A 25,200-nucleotide genomic window follows, 5' to 3' on the forward strand; every position below is an offset into this window, starting at 1 on the left:
CTTGCCCCCTGCTGCTGCTACACATACACTTAGATACACTTAGATAGCATAAAATGAACACATTCTTGAATTATTTGCCAGAGTTACTCTGAATAAGTGAGTTATAAAACAGCATGACAAATGTATATAAGTAGATATATATGGCTTCACACTTCTCAGTTATATCAGGAATAGCTAATATTGAGTGTGCAGCTTAACTACATAGTTCAAGGTAAGTCAGTACACTTACTTTGCCCTCCTAATTTATAAAACCACCATCAAATCTTGGTGGTTATTTGCAATATATGTATGTGTGTGTGTGTGTGTGTGTGTGTGTGTGTGTGTGTGTGTGTGTATATATATATATATATATATATATATATTAAAGATTTTATTTATTTATTCATGAGAGACACCGAGAGAGAGAGAGACAGAGACGTAGCCATGCAGGGAGCCCAATGTGGGACTCCCATCTCAGGACTCCAGGATCACACCCTGGGCCAAAGGCAGGCGCTTAACTGCTGAGCCACCCAGGTATCCTGCAAAATATATTTCTTTGTGAAAATATAAGTGATAACATAAAGACTTTGAGAAAATGTGGTAATAACATAAAGATATTTACTAATACTAATTTCACATAGCATTGAAATTCAAAATATATAGCCACTGAAGTGAATGAATCACAGAACTAACTGATTTAGTAAACTATTTGAGATCTTCATTGAAATCCTCATAAATTTAAGATTCCAGTAAAATAGAAAAAAAAAACTTGCAATGGAAATTTTTTTTTTTTAAAGATCTTATTTATTTATTGAGAGAGAAAGCACGCTTCAGTGGCTGGAGGGGCAGATGGAAAGGGAGAGATAATCTCAAGCAGACTCCACCCTGAATGCAGAGCCTGTTGCAGAGCTCTGTCTCACAACCCTGAGATCATGACCTGAGCCAAAACCATGAGTCAGATGCTTAAGTGACTAAACCACCCAGGCACTCACAATAAAAACTTAAAATAAGTATTTTTAGTATGAGATCATTTTATAGAATTTTATAAAATATATTCCTATTTTGGATTGAGAATAAGCTAATAGAAAATATGAATGCTTCCTATAGATAAGACAATTGAAGTATATCTCCTGGGAAGAAAATTCACTTTATTTTTAAATGCCATTTTAGAAAATTATTTCTGTCATATAAATCATTACTTTTAAACTGCTTTGAAGCCTAAAAGTGATTTTAAATGTTTAGTCAAAAAAATAATAAATAAATGTATGTTTAGTCATAGAATTTGCTACATATAATTTCTATACTGTTTTAGTGTTGTAAGAAAGTTTAAGTAATATAATTTTTCTCCTGTTTATTATAGCAAGTACAGATGAAGTTCAGGTTCTCCAAGGAAATATTGATCAAGTTGCTGTTGTGGCCACTAATATTGTGTTTTTCGTGATTCTATTTATCTTTGCCCTTTTTGAAACGTAAGTTTTATTCTGTCTTCATCTAAATCATACTATATGAATAACTTGCATTTCTTGATGCAACATTAATCAAGCATATCAATGTTCTCAAAACTTTAAGACATTTTTTGTCATGATGTAAAAAGTATATATAAATTTTATGCTTTTAATTTGAATATAGTTGATTCTCTGTAATCTTACTACTTTATCTTACTTCCTTATAAAGAAATCTGTTTCACTAGTCTTTCCTTTCTTTCTCAGAGTTTTATGATAAATATAGTTATAAAACTTCAGTGCCATGATTTAACTAACTTTAAGCTATATAACTATTTATGTATATGAGGGTCAGTCTGGTAGTGTTAACTCTAAGTGCTGATCCTGAAAACTAGTATATTACAAAATTTCTGCCTTGTGTAGGTTTGTTGACCTTTAGCTATCATATGACTTTTTTATTTTTAAAATGCCTTTCTAGGATGCCTGGGTGGCTCAGTCTGTTAACCATCTGCCTTCTGTTCAGATCATCATCCCAGGGTCCTGGGATCGAACCCTGTATTGGCTCCCTGCTCAGCAGAGTCTGCTTCTCACTCTCCATCTGCTTCTCCCCCCATTCATGCTCTCTCTCACTCTCTCTCAAATAAATAAATAATTTTTAAAAAATGAAATTAAATGCCTTTCCATTATACTGTAAAAATAGTACCTTCTTGGTATAAATATTCTAAACACTAAAACTGTATCTCCACATCCACTTCTTTCCCTGGAAGTAACCACTGCTAATAGTTCAGTATTAATTTTTCAAAATTTTTTTTCTATACAGTGTAAGGACTAGCATGTGTGTCTATTAAATCAACAGATTGTGACATTATCATTTGAAATTTTGGTTTATTCCTTTGTCAATAATTTTAACATTTGTATGCCAGCACATGTAAATTTTCTTTATTTTTTTATTTTTAAAATTATTGAGATAGATGAAAGTTTCAGTTCATCTGATTTGGGAGCATTTTTTTAAATTGTGGTAAAATATACATAACATAAAATGTACCATTTTAACTATTTTTAATTTACAATTCAGCATTAAGTATATTCACAAATGTTGTACAACCATATCCAGAATTTTTTCATCATTCCAAACAGAAGCTTTCCACCCATTAAACAATAATTTCCCATTCTGCCTCACCTAGTCCCTGGTAGCCTTTATTCTACTTTCTCTGTGAATTTGGCCAAGCTAGATACCTCAAATAAATGGAATCATATAACACGTTTCCTTTTGTCCTTTTGTATCTTGCTTATTTCACTTAGCATGGTGTTTTTAAGGTTCATCCATGTTATAGCCTGTATCTGAATTTCATACCTTTTATGGCTAAATAATATTCCATTGTATGCATATAGTAGTTTCGTTTATCCATTCACCTGTCAATGGATATTTGGGTTGTTTCCACCTTTTGGCACTTGTGAATAATGCCATGATGCTGTGATGTTGGTGTACAGGTTATCTGGTTGAGTCCCTGCTTTCAGTTCTTTGGGTTGTATACCAAGAAGTGGATTTGCTGGATGACATGGTAATTCTATGTTTTACTTATTGAGAAACTACCAAACCATTTTCCACATCAGCTTCTCTGATTTTATTTTATTATTTTTTTTTAAATTTTTATTTATTTATGATAGAGAGAGAGAGAGAGAGAGGCAGAGACATAGACAGAGGGAGAAGCAGGCTCCATGCACCGGGAGCCCGACGTGGGATTCGATCCCGGGTCTCCAGGATCACGCCCTGGGCCAAAGGCAGGCGCCAAACCGCTGCGCCACCCAGGGATCCCTTCTCTGATTTTAAAATAAAAAAATAGTGATGTTCTTTTTTTTTTTTTTTTTAAGAATGAACATTTTAAGTATGTTTCAGTTCCATTTTGTAGCCAGTTAATAGAGGGAATAGAGTAGGGAAAGAAGCTTGGCAAGGAAGGAGACAGACATATAAAAGAATACCATTCAGAAGTAGAAAAGAAATACATACATTCAAAATAGGGGTGAAAGAGACTGAGGAAGAAAAAATATAACACGTTTCTAATAATTATAGTAACACTCTTACTATTATGTTATTACTTTTTAAACCAATTTAAACCAATTTAACCATGATTAGTTAGAATGGTAAAACTTATGGTTGGTTTGTTCTTTTCCTGTCCTTCAGACTTTTTTGCAATGTGGATATATTACTTATAATTAAAATAGATATTAGTAAATAAAAATACAAACAGCCAAACAGTAGCTTGTATAAGTAACAACAAAATGTGCTTTTTTTTTTTAAAGATTTATTTATTTATTTATGATAGACATAGAGGGAGAGAGAGAGAGAGAGGCAGAGACACAGGAGGAGGGAGAAGCAGGCTCCATGCCGGGAGCCCAACGTGGGACTCGATCCCGGGAGTCCAGGATCGTGCCCTGGGCCAAAGGCAGGTGCTAAACCACTGAGCCACCCAGGGATCCCCAAAATGTGCTTAAAATGTGTTTTTTTGTTTTTTTGTTTTTATGTAGAGCTGGTGTCATTAAGGGATGCAAATTCTTTAATGTGTCAGTATCATTATTAAAGCTTCTATTTCACATTTATCATGACTATAATTTCAATAAAATAAGAATAATTTGTTTTTCTTAGGATTGTTACTCCATTAACAATGGATATGTATGCCTGGACTAGAGAACAAGCTGTATTATATGATGGAATAATACTTGCTGCTCTTGGAGTTGAGGCGCTTATTATTTTCATGGGGATTAAATTACTTTCCAAGAAGTAAGTTATGTATTTTGTTTCAGTGAATTTTAAAATAGACCTTTAAAAATGACAGACTTTTAAAAGACATTTAAAAATGTCTTTTTTAAAGTGAAACATGAAATAGAGCTAACATAAACAAGTGTGTTAGTAAAAATATTTAAAGTTTTTCTCTTCTTATGTATTACTTTCAGTCCTTGAATGTTTTGCAAACAGATTTAAGGTTTATTAAGGAAACATGATATTTCTATACCATATGGCATATTCTTTGGTAAAACAAGATATTTTACAAAGTGAATTAATTGTCTTCTAATATATCTTTTGTATATTCTGTTTTATTTAAAGTATTTTTAAAAGTGTATTTTAGAAAACTTTATCTGCTGTATGGTAATATATATATGCAACAGAAAAGATTTAATGGTTAAGTCTGGAAAATTCTGATTAAAATAACCAAACTTCTGTACTCTAAAACTTCCACATCTTCAGTACATATATATGATGTCACCATAATGACAAAGCTATTATGTAGCATTTCTCAAAGTTACTTGTAACTTGACCACAGAACATTTTTTATTTTTTAAAAAAGATTTTACCCATTTATTTGACAGAAAGAGAGAGAGAGAGAGAGAGAGAGAGCGAACACGAGCAGGGGGAGAGGGAGAAGGGAGACTTACCACTGAGCAGGGAGCCAGATGCGGGTCTATATTCCAGGATCCTGGGATCCTGTCTGAGCCAAAGGCAGACACTTACTAGACTGAGCCACCCAGGCACCCCAAGAACATTGCTTTAAAGAAGCGTTTTGTAAAACTACAGCTGTAAAGAACACGCTTTGGGGAAAGTACATGTATAAAATTAAGTTCATTCATATAGTCTGAGATGGGACATTAGTTGATGAATTTAAGCAATTCTAACAATTTAATATTCCTAAAATGCTTTAATAATACTTCAGAACTTTTAAAGTTGTAAAATCAATTAACAAATCTTGAGTCAGTGTGCAGGGTGAGGTTCGATGGGAGATACTATGAAGATTCCTATGCTTATAGAGCCAAGTAGAGGGTCCACGATAAAGACACAAACATAGACATAGATTTATATTCTAAATTAAATAATAGAAAATGCATTACATCTTCCTACAGAAAAAGAACAGTCCTGCTGATAAGCATTCTTATAGATTATCCAACTCCATACCTTCAAAGAGCCTGTATTCTATTCGGTGGGAAAAACCAATAAACAAAAATATGATGTCAGGTAGTGGTAAGTGCTATGAAGAAGAATGGAGAGAGGAAGAGAATAAATAGTAGCAAGGGCAGGGTTGGAAGAGAGTGGCAGTGTTAGAAAGAAGCAGGAAGGCAAGTTTGGCCAGAGCAGAATGAAAGAAATGGCAAATGGGAGAACATCAGGTTAGAAAGATGTGAAACCTGATAGGTATTCTGAGGGTGATGTGAAGTGATTTTATTTTGTTTTGGAAAGTCTTTGGTCTTGTTTGTATATTTCACTTTTTATTATGGAAAATTTCTAACATATACAAAGGTTTAGAGAGCATCATGTCCTGAATTTCTAATATGCATTACCCAACCTTAGCAATTACTAATCCTTGGATAATTGTGATTGATCTATACCACTACCTACTCCACACTCCCTATCCCTATCCTCTATCCCTGGATTATTTGGAAGCCAATCCCTGATATCATTTCATATCTTCCATAAATATTTCAGTATGTATCTCAAAGTTAATGATGACAACGTCATCACATCTAAAAAAATTAACCATGGGGCACCTGGGTGGCTCAGTCAGTTAAGCATTGACTCTTGATTTCAGTTCAGGTCATGATCTCAGAGTTGTGAGATGGAGACTTGCCTGGCTTTGGCTCTGGCTGGGAGCCTGCTTGAGTTTCTCTCCGTCTCTCCCCCCAGTGCATACACACATAGTGCTCTCTTTCTCTCTCAATTAAATAAATCTTTAAATAAATAACAAAAATAAATTTAAAAATTAAGTGATTTCTCACTATCATCAAATATCCAGGCAGTATTCTAATTTCCTGTACTGTTTCAATAGTTTTTAAGATTTGTTTTGTTTCATACTGTTTTGTTTCACAACTTACTTGACTAAGTTCCTTAAGTCTTTTTTAATCTATAGGCTTTCTGTATTCCTTTTTTTTCCTTATAAATTAAAGAAACTAGGATGTATGTATACTTTATAGTTTCTCACATTTTGGATCTTGCTAATTGAATTCCTGTGGTGGGTTTTTAATTTTTTTTTAATTTTTATTTTTTAAGATTTTATTTATTCATTCATGAGACACAGAGAGAGAGACAGGCAGAGAGACAGGCAGAGGGAGAAGCAGGCTCTATGCAGGGAGCCTGACATGGGACTGGATCCTGGGTCTCCAGGATCACGCCCTGAACTGAAGGCGGCGTTAAACCGCTGAGCCACCCTGGCTGCCCCGGTTTTGTTTTTGTTTTTTTAACATTTTCCTGTGTTTATTATATTTCTCAAAAATTGGAACTTAGATCTAGAAGCTTGATAAAATTTGAGTTCAATTTTTTGGCAAGAATATACTTTATATGTGGTATTATGTGCTTATATCAGGAGAAATGTTACATTTTGTTTATCTCATTTTACACTGTTAATGACTTGATCATTCCTAGATTCATTAATTTAATAGATTATTGTACAGTGCTGGGTTTTAATTCCGTTGTGTCTTTATTTAATTTTTTGGAATATTTTCTTTAGAATCTTCTCATCACCAACTATTTGTTTATCTTGAGGTACAGTTTGTATAGGAATGACAAGAAGACTATTTCCTTTAATTAACTGATTTTTTAAAATAATGAGTTGGCATCCTAACATTCTCTAAAAGTAACCAAGAGTTCTTTTTTTTTTTAAGATTTTATTTATTTATTCATGAGAGAGACACACAGAGAGAGAGGCAGAGACACAGGCAGAGGGAGAAGCAGGCTCCACGCAGGGAGCTCGACATGGGACTCGATCCCAAGTCTCCAGGATCACACCCTGGGCCGAAGGCAGGCACTAAACTGCTGAGCCACTCAGGGATCCCAAGAGTATTTTAATAAAATATGAATTCATATATTATAACATTTTTATATGTTTTAACCCACTGTCATTACTATTATTTTTTGTGTTCACACTGTTGTGTTTTTGGCCAGCATTTTCAGATTGGCTCAGAGTACCTTTATGTAGATATTAGAAGTGCCTGGTAGACTGATAGCTTCTATATTCTCTAGTATGAAAAAAAGTATCCAGGCTCATCTTTTTTTTTTTAATTTATTTATTTGAGAGAAAGAGAGCAGGTGTGGGAAGAAGGCCAGAGGGAGAAGCAGGGAGACTACCTGGGGTTTGATCCCAGGACCCTGAAATCATGACCTGAGCCGAAGACAGATGCTTAACTGACTAAGCTATCCAGGCTGCCCTTCCGGGCTCATCTTATACATTTTCTATTCCAGATCTGAAATCCGCTGGTTCTATTTAGTAGAAATTTATATTTAACATTCATATTAACTGGTATATGACTAAAAGCATCAAGATACTGTATCATAGTTTTTAAAATATTAAAGTAATGAAACTATGTAATACTGTTTTATTTTTAAATTACAGAGTTTCTGTTCTTTAACAGGATTGGCGAGCGTGCTATTCTACTGGGAGGATTCATCGTTGTATGGGTTGGCTTCTTTATCTTGTTACCTTGGGGAAATCACTTTCCCAAGATACAGTGGGAAGGTATAGCCATACATGTTTCTATAATGTTAACCCCTGTTATTCATCTAAAATTAGCAAGTAATGTACTGTACTAATTTTATTTTTATAGATCTGCATAATACTTCAATTCCTAATACCACATTTGGGGAAATTATTATTACTCTTTGGAAGTCTCCAAAAGAAGATCACAATGAAGGACCAACTGGTTGCCCAATTGGACAAGCTTGGTGCTTCTACACCCCCATGATCCACCTGGCCCAGTTCCTCACATCAGCTGTGCTCATTGGAATAGGCTATCCATCCTGTAATGTTATGTCCTATACATTATATTCAAAAATTTTGGGACCAAAACCTCAGGTGAGTCAATTACTCTGATACTGCTATTGCAATTAAATGAAATATAGTTGTAAGCATTCACATTTTTTGCTACCATTCTCTATTTTTATACAAGCTGACTTAGCAGATTTTTATCATATTTAGCACTTTTTTTAAAAAAAAGATTTGATTTTATTTTGGAGAGACAGAGAATAAGTGTGAGAGTGAGGGAAGAGGCAGGGAGAGAGAGAAAGAATCTCAGGCAAAAAATAAAAAAAATAAAAAAGAATCTCAGGCAGACTCTTTGCTGAGTGCAGAGCCTGATGCGGGGCTCAGTTTCACTGCCCTCAGATCATGACCTGAATCCAAAACCAAGAGCCAGACACTTAACTGACTGAGCCACTCAGGTGACCCTCAAGTTTTATTTCTGACTCTTGTTTTTAGTAGAAGTTGTTTAAATGGTCACAAAATGAAAATATTAATTTCTTCTTTAAAAATTACACCAGTGGTTTTACATTTTCAGGGCAAAAATTAATGTTTCTATTGAAATAAGGCAGAGAAAAGAAAATGTTTAATATTGTGTTTTTAAGCTATAATAAACACTTCTGAGTTTTTTAACCTATAAAATTGTTTTTTCAAATTTTTAAAATAAAAAATAAAAGCATATTATAAAAGCAGATTACAAAAGATAGTTGTAACAAAATTCAAATAGTTTGAAATGTGTACAGTAGAAAATGAAGGCTTCCCTTAGCCTCAACACACTAAAGCTGACCCTTGTCCATTTGTATACTTCTGGACATTTTTTTTCTTTTTTTTAAAGATTTTTATTTATTTATTCATGAGAGACACAGAGAGGCAGAGACATAGGCAGAGGGAGAAGCAAGCTCCCTGCAGGGAGCCCAACATGGGACTTGATCCTGGGACTCCAGGATTATACTCTGAGCCAAAGGCAGACACTCAACCGCTGAGCCACCCAAGTGTCTCTCAAGACATTTTTCTTTTTTTTTTTTTTAAAGCTTTTTTCTTTTAATTTTTTTTATGATAGTCACACAGAGAGAGAGACAGGCAGAGGGAGAAGCAGGCTCCATGCACCAGGAGCCTGACATGGGATTCAATCCCGGGTCTCCAGGATCACGCCCTGGGCCAAAGGCAGGCGCTAAACAGCTGCGCCACCCAGGGATCCCACAAGACATTTTTCTATACCTGTTCAAGCATATGTACACTCATGCCTTTTTAGAAAAAGATAACACAGAATATATCTTATGTATATCAATTTTTTTGCATCTTGAATTTTTTTACTTAATAGCCATAGTATTCTTTCCATGTTAGTGCATAGAGATGTTCTCATTATAAGATCTTACTCCATATAAGATCTTGTTCTTTTAAGCAACGGATTAGCAGTCCATTCATTAAATATACCATAATTTAGTTACTTAATCTACCATTGATGGACCGTTAAGTTATTTTCAATTTGAGGATATTAAAAGTATTGCTGCACTATACATTCTTGGGTAGATTGTAGGGTTATAGTTTGGGGGGTACAGTAGTTGGAAGAACAACCTTGTGGTATAATGAAAAGTGATATAATGGAGTCAGCCAAACATGCTTGGACAAGTTATTTGAATTTTCTGAGCTTCAGCTTCCACATTTGTTAAATGGGGATAATAGCAATTGTAGAAATTTGTGAATGTTGGAAACAATATATGTAAAGCACCTAGCAGAGTGTTTGGCAGATAGTAAGTACAAAATAAATGTTAGCCATAAGGATAATTAAAAAATTATATTGTAAAAAAAAAAAAAAATTATATTGTTTCCAGGGCTTCAGGTGACACTGCTTGTCTCTTTATACTACTTTATTTTTCTTAAACTGACTAATCAAGTAAGTTTACTGTTTGTTAGTTGCTGTATTTATAGAGAGGCATTTTATATTTAATTTAAAAGGAAAAAAGATGGAAAAAGTGATTCTTGTGAGTTTATCATAGTTTGGTAATAGTAGTATCATCCTTATTATTATTAATTTTTGTATCATCCTTATTTTTAAACTAACTAAACCTGAATATCAATCTGCTTCTCCCTCTCCCCTCCCTGCCACAGGGTGTGTACATGGGCTGGTTAACAGCTTCTGGAAGTGCAGCACGGATTCTTGGACCTGTGTTCATCAGCCAAGTGTACACTTCCTGGGGCCCACGATGGGCATTCAGCCTTGTGTGTGGAATAGTGATGCTTACCATCATACTCCTGGGTGTGGTTTACAGAAGGCTTGTTGCTTTTTCTGTAAGGCATGGAAGGATTCAAGAGTAACCTGACACAGGATGCCTGGGTGGTTCAGTGGTTGGGCGTCTGCCTTTGGCTCAGGGCATGATCCCGGAGTCCCGGAATCAAGTCCCACATCGGGCTTCCTGCATGGAGCCTGCTTCTCCCTCTACCTTTGTCTCTGCCTCTCTCTCTCTGTGTGTCTCATGAATGAATGAATAAGGTCTTAAAAAAAAAAAAAAAAGTAACCTAACACTATGATGGAAAGTACTTGTTGTATGGGACTTCCTCTTCCAAGGCTCTGCTAGATCATTATTATGAGTCAGTTTCCAAAAGTCAGGCTGCAAATATTGTATATTTTTAATTACAAAAACATATATTGAATAATACAGACAATTCTGTGTGTAATTGTGAACAGTGACCTAATATAAAAACACTGGTTCACAATTTCCTTATTTCAAAAAGATATTCTATTATCGCGTCTCTTTTGGCGTTGCATGAACTCATGAGTGAATGGACAATGATTTATAAATATGAAGTTGTACTCTTAGACTGCAGAGGTGTCATGAAAATAATGAGAAAATATGCAGTGAAACCATAAGGAGAGTTCTGTATGAATTAACTATAACAAAAGAATTAAATTATAGAAATTACCTAAATAGAAGTACCTATGTTTGAAGATACCTACTTTTTATTTATTAAAAAAAAATGCAGCTTCTATTTTCAGTTTTCCTATGAAATAAAAGTCGTGACTCTTAAATTTTCTATTTACCAGGGCCTGCCATTCTCCCTGACATTCTATAAGTCATTATTTTTAATACTACACCTTTTGTCCTATTTTAGTTCACGATCTCACTAAGTAACCCCTAAGTTAATGGGTAAGCACAAATAATGCTAATATTTGAGCACTAAAGAGGATTAAGAGATCCAGATGAATTACACTACCTTTAATAGGACTAATTACATTTTTCTTTCAAGTACTAATTATTCACTTTCAAAATGTAAGTCAAGTGTGTTACTATTTATTCAAATTATTGACATTTTCAACTCCCTTAAATTCTGGAGAAAAACTATCACTTTAATTATTTACTTTTCCCATCTTTTGGTAGTGACAAGGAAGACATACAGTTTGTTTTCAAACTATGTCTCCGTAGCTATTCAGAACTGTAGAATTTTAAATTTGCATGGGCCATGACAGCCCTAATCTAATCTAGTTAGGCTAATAAATATTTGTGGTAAAATTGCTTTACTGTAACAGCGTACTGAGTTTACTTGAAGTTGGCTAAATCACACTATGTATACATTTCTACCTCTATGTAAGTTGAATACTGATAAGAGGAACTAGTATAGAATTATGTATACTGATGATCAGTATTACCAAAAAATACAAAAATATTTCTAAATATTTTTCCAAATGTTTCCTATTCTAAGTTCTGTTTTCAAATCTTAAAGTAAATACGTAAACACTATAATCTGCACTTTATACTATGTTTGCTATACTCTTTCTTTCTTTCTTTTTTCTTTCTTTTTTCTTTTTTTTTTTCTTTTTGGCTTGACCAACAGAAATTTATTTCTCACAGTTCTGGAGGCTAGAAGTCTAAGACCAAGGTTGTCATCAGGGCTGGTTTCTTTTGAGGTCTCCTTGGCTTGTAGATAGATATCTTCTCCCTGTACCTTTTGTTTTTCCAGCTTTATTGAGATATAATTGATATATAACATTGTGTAAGTTTAAGGTATACAATGCATTGATTTGATGAACTTACATATAGCAAAAAGATTACCACCATAGCATTAGCTAATACCTATATCCTATCACAGAATTATCATTTTTTTTTTTTTTTTTGGTGAGAACATTTAAGATCTACTCTCTTAGCAACTTTAAATTATATAATACACTATTATTAATTGTGATCACCATGTTGTACAGTAAATCCCCAGAACTCACTTATAACAGGAAGTTCTCTGACCAACATCTCCCCATTTCCTCCACCCCCAATCCCTATCAACCATCATCCAACTCTCTGCCTCTAATAGCTCAGCTCGTTTAGATTTCACATATAAGTGATATCATATAGTATATGTCCCTGTCTTTCTGTCTTATTTCACTTAGCATAATGACCTCAAGGTCCATCCATGTTGCCACAAATGGAAGGATCTCCTTTCTCATGGCTGAATAATATTTCACTACATACGCACATCTTCCTTATCTATTCCTCTGTTGATGGACATCTAGGTGGTTTCCATGTTTTGGCTTTGTGAATAATGCTGCAATGAACATGGGAGTGCAGATGTCTCTTTGAAATCCTGCCTCCTCCTTTGGAACAGTGCACAAGGGCCGGCCCCCTTTTCTTCACTTCCTCATCAGTACTTGCTATTTCTTATATTCTTCATATTAGCCATTGTCACTGGTGTTAAGTGACATCTCATTGTGGTTTTCATTTGCATTTCCTTGAGGATTAGTTGATCTGGAACATCCTTTCATGTATCTGATGACCATATGTATGTCCTTTGGAAAAATGTCTTTTCAGATCCTCTGCCCATTTTTTTTAATCTTTTTTTTTTTTTTTTTTTTTTTTTTTAAGTAAGCTCTACACTCAGTGTGGCACTTGAACTCATGACGCCAAGATCAAGAATCTAATGCTCTATGGACTGAGCCAGCCAGGTGCTCCTCCTCTGCCCATTTTAAAATCAGACTATTTGGTTTTTTGTTATTGAAATTTGCCATACTCATAAATCAAACTTCAGCTCTAATAGAAAGCTTAATCTGACAGAAATCTTGATTAAATTTTAGAGATTGTTTTTACTCATCTTCATCTCCCATAGAAAGACTCTGCTTTGGTTAGACTTATCAGAGCCATAGCCAGGGGTTTCTGGCTATTTGGTCAAGACCTGGGATCTCTCTTCTTTGATGTTCTGCAGCTCTTTCCTCAGTCTTACATTTTTTGGGTCACTTCTAATCCTAAAAAGAAACACCCTTGGTTTAGATAGTGTGTACAATAGAAAATAATGGTGATGATGAAACTAATATTTATAGAATTCTTCCCATATTGCAGGCAATATGTAATACAGAGTTTAGTTTTCACAGCAGTCCTATGAAGCAAAGTTACTGTTATGATTCCCATTTTACAGATAAAAGAACAGGCACAGAGAAATTAAGACATTTGTCTAATAAATATCTGTCTTTAGACTCCACACTCTAAACCACTAAATTTGTTAGAGTGGGGGAAGTAGGCCAGAAAGTTGCAAGAGCAGTTAATTGCTTATTTTAGTGTAAATTACATGTACTGGTGACTCCTGTTAGTAGAAATATTAGGAAAATATAATATGAAGTCCACTAATTGAGGCTGTTATCTTAGCGTAACAGACTGTTTCCATCCAAGAATATGACATAGAGAAGTTGCCCAACTTCCAAAGATTTATAATATCGAATAAAATTCAGCTAAACTATGATTTTACAAAAATGACTAACATCTTTCTTTTTATTAAGAGTGCTTTCTTTTCTGGATTATACCACCACACATCTTGCCGCAGAAGACGACAAGGAAATGACATAGGGTTGAGGAAAAGGCAGGGGGATAAAGTTTCAGGAAAAAATCACTAGTTGAGGTCTTGAGTGGGTCAAGTGGATTATAAATTGGAAAAGATGATAGGTATGAAAAGCTGCTGAAAATAGTTTGTATTTCAGAAAAAATAAGTTTTTGAAAACCAAAACTTAAAGTGATTTTTATATTTGAAGGGATTTATAACTTCAAAAAGCATCTCCATGTTACCTTGCTAAGCTGGCCTACATTTAAACTCTTCAAGTTATCTTGCATAAAGTGAAATCTGTATATAATATTTGTTTGGTCTCTAAAAAGTATACACTGTTTATCTGCATCTGCTCAAATTCTTGAGATTAACTTATTGTGAGAGGATATTTTTCGGTACCTTTTTCGACTACTGCAAATTTATTTGTAATTTAATGTATTTTAACATTGCGAATGTACATTTTCTAATAAAATTATTATGTATATGTACCATAAGCCTTAAAAGTATTTACTCATACTTTCAATACATATTCAAGAGATACCTACTATGTACCAATCACCATGTCAAAATCACAGAGCACCTCCCCTCATGGGACTTACATATTGACAGGAACATTAGACATTAATTAGTGAAGTGGTTGCACAAATGATTATGTTTAAGGGAAGGGCGACGAGAGAGATGTATAGGAAACTATGGGGATGATTAACAGAGGGTCTGAGCTGAACAGGAATGTCAGGGACTGTTTTGCTGAGGATATAATGGTTAACTGAGGCCTGGTGGAGAGAAAGGTTTGGACTGGTGCATTTCAGGCCAAAGGCATGGCAGGTGCAAAGCCCTGGAGGTGGTAAGATATTGGGGCTTTCATGGAACCACAAATAGATCTAAGGTGGTTAGAGTACAGTGACTGAGAAAAAGTCTTATTAGTTGAGGATATAGAGGGGCAATTCAAGGTCTTGTAGACCTCGGGCGGTAGGTCTCCAGTGGTAAGAGGTATTCTAACTTTACGGATGGTTGGAGTTAGGAGTCTAAAGAATGTCTTCAAGACTCTTTTTTCTTTAGTTCTACATGCTTGACTTTATTTTCAGGTACTTTCCATTCTGTGGCAGGTTGGGCACTGTCAGCTCCAATCTTGCAACATCTTTGTAAGTCACAATTCCAGAGAAAATTAGCTCAGGCAGAAATATCAGAAGAGGCTCCAACTAGCCAACTTTAGCATATATACCTATCCCTGAACTGCCCAGATGGGCAGGGAATGGAATCCTCTACTAACCCAGGCCTGGATCCTGCGTCCATTCTGGGAATGCAATTTGTATGTGGAAGAGACAGGAGGGGAAGAACCTGGTCAGGCTTGTCTTAATTACATGGACTAAAAAGATTTAAAACTGAATGGAGGAGTTTCCATCAAAGGAAGGTCTGTTGAGCTGACAAACAGATGTTTATTACTATACCGTCACCTCCTGTTTTCTCATCATTGCAATCGTAGAAAATATTACATGCACCACTGTGGAAAATAGATGAAGTTGCTTGTCCCCAGCTTCTTCAGACAACATAGGCTCCACCAATCAACTCAGCTCTGAATTGGTCAATTTTCCATTTAGGAGTATAACGCATTTGTGACATACCAATGTCAGGAAGCATGATACCATATTAGGTATTTTGGATTTAAGAGAAATGGGAAGACATTTAAGGTAATGTGGTCTCTAAAAAAGAAACTTGTGCTCGTAGAAATGTCTGATTCCAGGTGCGGGGTAAAATGAAGTTAAGACATCTTGTGCCAGAAAGCAAGAGTGTTCTCAAAGACTACACAAGTCTTGCCAAAAGGACACAGGAGTCAAATAAAGAGACTACTACTGGCCCAAAATAGGGCAGTTAAAGGATTGAAAAGAGTATCTGTAGCTGATTTAAACACAACAAATATGTGAAAATCTATGAGTTAAAAATGATATTAAAAATAAGAAATGGGCTCCTGGTATCTCAGTTGAGTGACCAACTCTTGGTTTCACTCAGGTCATGATTTCAGGGTCATGAGATTGAGCCCTCCATTGGGCTCTGAGCTCAACAGGGAGTCTGCTTGAGGTCTCTCCCTGTGCCCTTCCCCAACGCTTGCTCTCTTTCTCTCTAAAATAAATAGGAATGCCTGGGTGGCTGAGTCAGTTAAGCATCTGCCTTCAGCTCAGGACATGATCTCTGGGTCCTGGGATCGAGCCTGACTCCTTACTCAGCGGGGAGTCTGCTTCTCCCTCTCCCTCTGCTCATGCTTTCTCCCCCCACCCCTTTCTCTCTGTCAAGTAAATAAATAAAATCTTTAAAAAAAAAAAAAAAAGCCCTATTAGTCACCTGTGGTTCACTAGGTTGCTAGGGCTTTAAATCTTTATTCTGAAAACCAGAAAATAAAGACTCAAGCATTTATTCTGCTTTTCACATATCTAAACTTGCTGAGGGAAAGTTATTTCCCATAGAAAAATCCAAGTTAGGAGCACCTGGATGGCTCAGTTGGTTGAGCATCCAACTCCTGATTTTGGCTCAGGTCATGATCTTAGGGTTGTGAGATCAAGCCCCATGACAGGCTCAGCATGGAATCTGAGGATTCTCTCTCCTTCTCCCTTTGCCCCTCTCACTATTCACCACACTCTCTAAGAAATAAATCTGTTGGTTTTTTTTTTTAGTTAAATCCTGTGTGTTTTATTTAAGGCCTGGATCTGTATTTTCTAGGAGCTCACAGTCTAGTGGGAAGATACATACATGTGCAATTTTAATAATATTGGAAGCACCACAGAGAAAGTATGCACAGTTCTGTAACAGGAGCCTAAGGGAGCCAGGGTCTCATTCCACCTAGAGGTGTCAGGTAGGGTTTCTGTGAAGGGAGGAAGGGTAAAAAGTCTGAGAGGCTTGATTCTACTACCTCTCCTGAATCATGTGACCCAGCTCAACCTCCTACCTCTGGTGACTTTTGCCTCATAAGAAATAAATCTTAAAAAGAAAGAATCCAAGCTAATATATACAAAGTGAATAATATAAGGATCTCCATTTAGCAACTTCTAGTGAAGTAATAGGGGTAACAATCATCAATGAAGGCTAAAACAACTAGGGGAGGGGGTCCCTGGGTGGCTCAGCGGTTCAGCACCTGCCTTTGGCCCAGGGTGTGATCCTGGAGTCCCAGATTCGAGTCCCGGGATCGAGTCCCACATCGGACTCCCTGCATGGAGCCTACTTCTCCCTCTGCCTGTGTCTCTGCCTCTCTCTCTATCACGAATAAATAAAATCTTTAAAAAAAATGAAAATAAAACTAGGTGAGCCTTAATAAAGAACTTTCTGAAGGACTAATGGGCTGACAACACCCGAACCCACTGATTATTCTTAACATCATTGAAACTGGGTAAATTTTATCTCATGATTTGATGATTTTTCTATGAGGAAATACATAGCACCACCAGAATATAGTCAAGCCTATAGGTATAAGCTACCAGTTTATAGGAAATTCAGAGAATCTGCAAATTAAATACTACCTCCGGGTAGTACACCTAAACCCAGAAGGCAATATATTTTGTAGATCCAGTTTCTTTATTAAAAACAACAACAACAACAACAACAAAACAGGATGCCTGGGTGGCTCAGTGGTTGAATGTCTGCTTTTGGCTCAGGTTGTGATCCTGGGGTCCTGGGATCGAGTTCCGCATCAGGCTTCCTGCAGGGAGCCTGCTTCTCCCTTTGCCTATGTCTCTGCTTCTCTCTCTTGTGTCTCACATGAATAAACAAATAAACAAAATATTTTTAAAAAAATAAGTAAAGAGATCAAAGAGATGAGAAGAAACTTAAAGATCTTTTTTTGGATCCTGTTTCAAATAAAACAAATGTAAAAGGATCCATTTGAGACATTTGGAGAAATTTGAAACCAAACTCAATATTAGATGATATTAAGGAATTATTGCTAATTCTGAGATGTGAGGTAGTATAATGGTTATGCCTCAAAGAGGCTCTTATCTGTTAAAGATAGATACTGCAGATAGAAGTTAAATGATGTTTGGGATTTGTTTTAAAATACTCTAATGGGGAAAGAGCATCAGAATAGATGAAACAAGATTGGCAAAATATTTGTTGAAGTTGGGTGAAAGATACATGGAGGTTCCTTATACACTTACATGTGTACTAATGCATATTTAAATTTCCACAATTAATTTAAACTTAATAAAAATCAGCTTTGTATTTTAGAATGATTTGGCTGAACTGTGAAGTATGTGCTGGAATGGGATGTAGAGGACATTTATCCTGTTTGTGGCCACTCTTCATTTCCTGACAACTCTTATACATTTGGAGAATTTCTCACACTGAGCCTCTCACATAGAACCCCAGACTCTCATCTACCCTTGCAGCTAAGGCATGAGCATGTGTTTCTGACTCCTGTGAGATGTCATAAGGAATTGGGCAAAAAGAGGAAGTGGGCAACATGAGAAAAATGGACTTTGGTGATGGAGCAAAGTCAGCTGTCAAATTTTGGAGACAGCACTGGCAGAGCTTCTGGAACCTAGTTCCTTAGCTTTGTCAGCATGGCTGTGGGATCTGTGCCAAGCAGGTGTGGCAGGTGTCTTTTCTGGGGCAGCTCCTACATTCAGAGATTCAGGCATTGGTCCTAACTGCAAAGCTTGAATCTCTGTCCATTCTAGAGGTTCTATGTACAAATAACCTTTAATAAGCATATTCTCTGCTTGACCTAACTAGATTAGATTCAAATGTTTGCACCTAAAAACTCTGATACAGGAGGCAATAGCAGATGTTTGGAGACAAGCAGTGGTTTAAATGAGTAATGCTGGCGACTCAGACTAGGGACGTGGCAGTGGAACTGGGATTTGAAAGCACAGCATATAAAATATATTTTAGAAGTAGAGGTGACAGGATTAGTTGATTAATAAGGCAAAAGAAGGTGTTAAGAATGACTTCTAGGATTCTGATGCGAACAGCTGGAAATACAAGTGCCATTTAACAGGATAAATACTGAGGAGGAAACAAGAAAATAGTACAGTTGAATTAAATGATATTCTTACAGACAAGAGAAGCATGCAAGATATAGGCCCATAAAACACAGTAAAACTGAATATCATAAAATGAGCAGAAAGAAATTATGAAATAATGGAAACTTGAAAACAAAGACATAAATCATAATTAGAAATGAGGCAATTCTTTAGTGAAATTGAGAAATAAGAGAATAGGAAGATATGAAAATGTTTCTTATTCAGGAAAGCATAAGAAATTTAAAAAATGATCTCAACATGAAGGCCAAATTAGAAAAAACACAAGAATAAAGAAGATGCTATAGATAATTTCATAAGGGAAATAAAAGAAAAATGAAAATTAAAATAACAGAAATAGGGATGCCTGGGTGGCTCAGTGGTTGAGCTTCTGCCTTCAGCTCAGGGTGTGATCCCAGGGTCCTGGGATCGAGTCTTGCATGGGGCTCCCTGCATGGAGCCTGCTTCTCCCTTGCCTCTCTCTCTGTGTCTATCTCTCATGAATAAATACATAAAATCTTTAAAAAAAATTTTTTTAAATAAAAAAATAACAGAAATAGAGATAAAAATGATTCTGGGGGCAGCCCTGGTGGCTCAGTGGTTTAGTGCAGCCTTCAGTCCAGGGTGTGATCCTGGAGATCCAGGATCGAGTCCCATATTGGGCTCCCTGCGTGGAGCCTGCTTCTCCCTCCCTCTGCCTGTATCTCTGACTCTCTCTCTCTCTCTCTCTCTCTCTGTCTCTCATGAATAAATAAATAAAATCTTTAAAAAAGTGATTCTGGAGCAAGTAATGGGTATAAAAACTAAGCACAGATGACATATATAGAAGTCTAAAGAAAACCAAAGCAATGGAACAGAACAAATTCTACAAACTATAAGAAAAATTTGCTAAAATAAAACTCAAACATACATATGAAAATGGCATACCAAGTACCTGAGAAATTGACTCAGAATGGTCTACTGTCAAATATTCCATTAAAAATATTGGATTGTTTTGCTTAGCATAATACCCTCTAGGTCCATCCACATTGTTGTAAATGCCAAGATTTCATTCTTTTTGATAGCTCTGTTGTAAATACATACCACTTCTTTATCCATTCATCTGTCGGACATCTGGGCTCTTTCCATAGTTTGGCTATTGTGGACATTGCTACTATAAACATTGAGATGCAGGTGCCCTTCAGATCACTACATTTGTATCTTTGGGCTAAATCCTCAGTAGTGCAATTGCTGGGTCATAGGGTAGCTCTATTTTCAACTTATTGAGGAATCTCCAGACTTTTCCAGAGTGGCTGCACCAGTTTATATTCCCACCAGCAATGTAAGAGGGTTGCCTTTTCTCTGCATCCTTGCCAACATTTGTCATTTCCTGTGTTGTTCACTTTAGCCATTCTGACTGGTGTGAGGTGGTATCTCATTGTGATTTTGATTTGTATTTCCCTGATGCTGAGTGATGTTGAGCATTTTTTCATGTTTGTTGGCCATTTGAATGCCTTCTTTGGAGAAATGTCTGTTCATGTCTTCTGCCCATTTTGTGTCTGGATTATTTTGTTCTTTAGGTATTGAGTTTGAAGTTCTTTATTGATTTTGGATACTAGCCCTTTATCTGATAAAACATTTACAAATATCTTCTTCCATTCTGTAGGTTATCTTTGATTTTGTCAACTGTTTCCTTTGCTGTGCAAAAGCTTTTTAAATGGTTGCTGGAGGGGATGGGGATGGGGGATGACATAACTAGGTGATGGGCATTAAGGAGGGTATGTGATGTAATGGGTATTGGGTGTCATATACAACTGATGAATCACTGAACACTACCTCTGAAACTAATAGTACATTATATGTTAGTCAATTTTATTTTATTTTATTTTTTAAGATTTTATTTATTTATTCATAGAGACAGAGAGAGAGGCAGAGACACAGGCAGAAGGAGAAGCAGGCACCATACAGAGAGCCCGACGTGGGACTTGATCCCGGGTCTTCAGGATCACGCCCCGGGCTGCAGGCGGCACTAAACCGCTGCACCACCAGGGCTGCCCTGTTAGTCAAATTTAAATAAAATAAGATAAATTTTAAAAAGTACTGGATTAAAAAAAAGTGGGTACAAGTCAAAATGGCTAAGTCACGTAGAAAGAAAGGAAATCAGATTGCAATCAGACTTTGTGATGATACTTTATGCCAGAAGTCAGTGGATTAACACATTTAAGATACTTAAAGAAAGGCAGTGTGATTCATCTATTTTTTTTTTTTTTAGTCAAGCTGACCTTCAAGTATAACGTCCATAAACTATCACGAAGAACCCAAGGAATATTGTTTTCATGAGCTGTGAACAAATTTCAAACAACCGAGATGACAAGAGACAATTCAGCGTAAGGAATGGTGATGAGCATTTTATATATTATCTCTAGAACTAAAACTAAATGATGGAAATAAAGGTGACAGAATTATACATAATGGTTATAGGTTCTGATGATGTAGGTATAGTAAAATTATCCAGAAACTGTGGATGAATGGAGTAGAATAAGCTTGCTGTTAGCTGTATTGTTATTTATTGGAAATGGAAGGATATTACTTTATTTTTTAAATTTTATTTATTTATTCAGAGAGAGAGAGAGAGAGGCAGAGACACAGCCAAAGGGACAAGCAGGCTCCATGCAGAAAGCCCAATGTGGGACTCGATCCAGGGTCTCCAGGATCACGCCTTGGGCTGCAGGCGGTGCTAAACCGCTGTGCCACCAGGGTTGCCCAGGATATTACTTTAAATGTTAGAGGGAGAGAAGAGAGAAGAACTTGTGAGATAATTTTAATATTGCTTGTGTTAGAGAACTAATATAGGCAGTATGTAAAATTAAGGAAATCAAGGATATTATGGAAAGGTAGTAGAGGTACCAGTAAAAATAGAGGTAACCAGTAGAATAGTTCCCTAAATACCAGACATACAACAATGGAAGAGCTTATAAAAGAAACCACAAAATGAAAAATTACACACATATATAGAAGACATATAAAAATAGATATAAAACAACAGCAAACAAATCAATCATATCAATAAGTGAAAATAGGATGAACTCATCTTTTACAAGAAAAAAAGATTTTCATCTTTTTGCTGACAAATCCAACACTAAGATGTGTACAAGAGACATTCCTCAAACAAGCACAGAAAGATTAAAAGTAAAATGTAGGGCAACCCCGGGTGGCTCAGCAGTTTAGCGCCGGCTTCAGCCCAGGGCATGATCCTGGAGACCCGGGATCGAGTCCCATGTTGGGCTCCCTGCATGAAGCCTGCTTCTCCCTCTGCCTGTGTCTCTGATTGTCTCTCTCTCTCTGTGTCTCTCATGAATAAATAAATAAAATCTTTAAAAAAAGTAAAATGCTAAGTATAGATATTCTAGACCAAAGACATTAGAAGAAAGCAGAGATCAACATCTTGATCTCACAAGGTGGAAATTCAAGCAAAAAGTATCAAAAGGCAACAAAGGATACCTTATTATGCTTAGTGTTACAATCACAAAAATGTTATTAATATTTGTGTAATTAATAAGACATTAATACCTATTATTATAAAGCAGAAACTATAAGAAATGCTGTTTCACCACAATAAAAATTAATTTAAAGAATACCTATGAGTTCACAAATATACCAAAAACAAAAACCTTATTAGTTACTTTTGGTTGTTTCTAGAGCACAAACTCTTTTTATTCTGAAAACTAGAAAATAAAGGAAAAAAATAAGCATTAAGCCAGACTTTTCTGTATCTTCTTTATTCCTGGTTAACCTGATAATAACATAAAATTCAGAAAGAGTGATAGAATTAGAAATGTCATCACTTTGTAAAACCTAATGAAATCATGAATCTAGGTAATGATCATTATTAAGAGTGGAAAAGTCATAGGGAACTATAATGCACAGGTCCTGAATCCACTAATCAATTTTATTTATTTATTTTTTAAAGATTTATTTATTTATTCATGATAGACATAGAGAGAGAGAAAGAGGCAGAGACACAGGAGGAGGGAGAAGCAGGCTCCATGCACCGGAAGCCCGACGTGGGATTCGATCCCGGGTCTCCAGGATCGCGCCCTGGGCCAAAGGCAGGCGCCAAACCGCTGCACCACCCAGGGATCCCCGTCACTAATCAATTTTAGTATCACAAAAAAGAGGCAACAAGTTATTATACATTCCCAGTAGTAAAAACAGTACCAGTTAAGAACTATTCTTGTCCTCCCCCCTTTTCCTCTAACACCCACCCCAACCAAACCTAAATCTAATCCTGTTTCTAGATCTTTTGGAAAATTCAGAAGATCCATAGTAAATGATACCATTGGGATGCAATCTATTGATTCTAGAAGTTGAGAAATGCTAAAGAACAAATTACTGTTTCACTAACAAATAAATGGCAGAAAATATGGTAAAATAGGAGTAAATAAAAGATTAAAATATGGGGCACCTGGGTGGCTCAGTTGATTAAGTGTCTACCTTCAGCTCAGGTCATGATCCCACGTTCCTGGGATCCTGGGATGGAGCCTCCCTCCTCAGTGGGGAGCCTGCTTCTCCCTCTCTCTCTGCTGCTTGTGCAAGCACTCTCTGTCACTCTGTCAAATAAACAAAATCTTTAAAAAAATAAAAGATTAAAATAAAAGATTAAAATGCTAAGTGAAGTAAGTCAGAGAAAGACAAATACTGTATGAGCTAACTTATATGTGGAATCGAAAAAACTGAACTCAGAAATAGAACAAATTGATGATTACCAGAGGCAGGGGATGAGGGGCCCTGGGGGTTGGGGTGGGGAAGGAGGATGGGGGCTATGGGTGAAGGTGGTTAAAGAGTAAAAACTTCCAGTTACAAGAAAAATAAATCCTGGGGATGTAATGTTTCAGCATGATATCTATACACAACTTTCAAATATACAACAATACTGTATATGTGGAAGTCGCTAAGACAGTAGATATTAACAGTTCTCATCACAAATGGCTGCCCTTGTGGCAAGCATAGCATAATGTGTAGAGAGTAGTTGAATCACCACCGCTCTACACCTGAAACAAATGTAACATTGGTATCAAGTATATCCAAAAAAATGGTTTTAAATAAATACACACCACAAAGTTCTCAAAGACAAAAATTTTAACTTTGTGATGTTATTACTGTTAACTAAACTTGGGATAATCATTTTTGTGTACGACCTTTATCTACCTTTCTTGTGGATAAAGAAATACTAGGGGGTGGGGAGTTAAAGATGGCAGAGGATCCTTGAATTTGCCTCCTCCTTGGAACATAGCTGGATCAATATTTAACTATTTCAAGCAACTAGGAATAAGATCTGAGTGTTAAGGAAACAATCTGCATCGTTGGAGGGAAAGAACCTGGCAGAAGCAAGGTGTGGAGCCTGAACTGGCAGAGGAAAGTGGTGCAGCTGCAAAGGGGAGGAGGCCTTTTCGTGGAGCAAGGTCAAGGAGAAGAAGAAAGTGGGAGAGAGCACAGCATGTTGGAATTGCATTATAAGCCATGGCGCGATCACCTGGGCCACATTGGGAAGAGGGTATTTTGCTTCTCGAAGACAGAAGGCCAGGTGGGAGCCATTGAGTGGCACTCAACAGCAGGGTCAGCAGTGTGTGCGGAGGCCAGAAAACCTCTTCACCACCCTTTGCTGGAGCCACATTGGCTTAAACCTCTGTGTGTGCAGAGTAGCTGCTTTTCTGCAGCAGATCTGAGCAGAGCAGACAGGAGCAGACTGCAGATAACCTGGTCACCAATTTTCGTCATCTGCCACAATAGATTTAAGCTCTAAATCTTCTGGGATTTAGAAGAGCTCTGGGCTCTTCTGGGACAGATGGGAGTAGGGGACTGAGATGCGAACAAATGGCTGATAAACTGAGCGTTAAACTCTAGCCTCTGCGTGTGCACTGTGCCACTGCTTTTTGGGAACGGGATGGTGCTGGGCATGCCCTGAGCCTCTCCTCCTGGGGACAGAAGTGGGCTGCATCTTACCAGGCTTCTAAAACTTGGGAGTTTTGAATCTCAGTCACTGGGCTGAAAATACAGAAGATATTTTCTGAAAATACAGAAGATAAAATACAGAAGATCCGTGGCTCCAGGCACGCCAATGGCCTGGGCGCAGACCCGTTAAAGGCAGGGAAGTGATGAGAGCCTGGTACACAGATTGCTTGCTTTTCCTTTTGGAAAAGGAGTTCCCCTCCCCGGGGACAAGAG

General features: G+C 36.5%; 1 protein-coding gene across 15 annotated transcripts in view; it reads left to right on the top strand.

Moving 5' to 3' along the window:
• Positions 1-22,991, top strand: part of MFSD8 (major facilitator superfamily domain containing 8) — a 127,362-nt gene extending 104,371 nt beyond the window's left edge. For 14 of the 15 annotated variants that reach the window (XM_049097272.1, XM_049097270.1, XM_049097269.1 and 11 more), the window contains 5 exons: positions 1,340-1,448; positions 4,066-4,200; positions 7,815-7,918; positions 8,007-8,254; positions 10,307-14,481. In XM_049097272.1, coding sequence (XP_048953229.1) covers positions 1,340-1,448; positions 4,066-4,200; positions 7,815-7,918; positions 8,007-8,254; positions 10,307-10,513 — 803 coding nt within the window. In that variant the 3' untranslated portion in view covers positions 10,514-14,481. Of the gene's footprint in view, positions 1-1,339; positions 1,449-4,065; positions 4,201-7,814; positions 7,919-8,006; positions 8,255-10,306; positions 14,482-21,247 lie in introns of those variants that run through there. The other variant, XM_025420575.3, reaches the window with a different exon arrangement.
• The last annotated feature ends 2,209 nt before the right edge of the window (positions 22,992-25,200 follow it).

Source organism: Canis lupus, chromosome 19, assembly GCF_003254725.2.
Source record: "Canis lupus dingo isolate Sandy chromosome 19, ASM325472v2, whole genome shotgun sequence".
Taxonomy (NCBI): domain Eukaryota; kingdom Metazoa; phylum Chordata; class Mammalia; order Carnivora; family Canidae; genus Canis; species Canis lupus.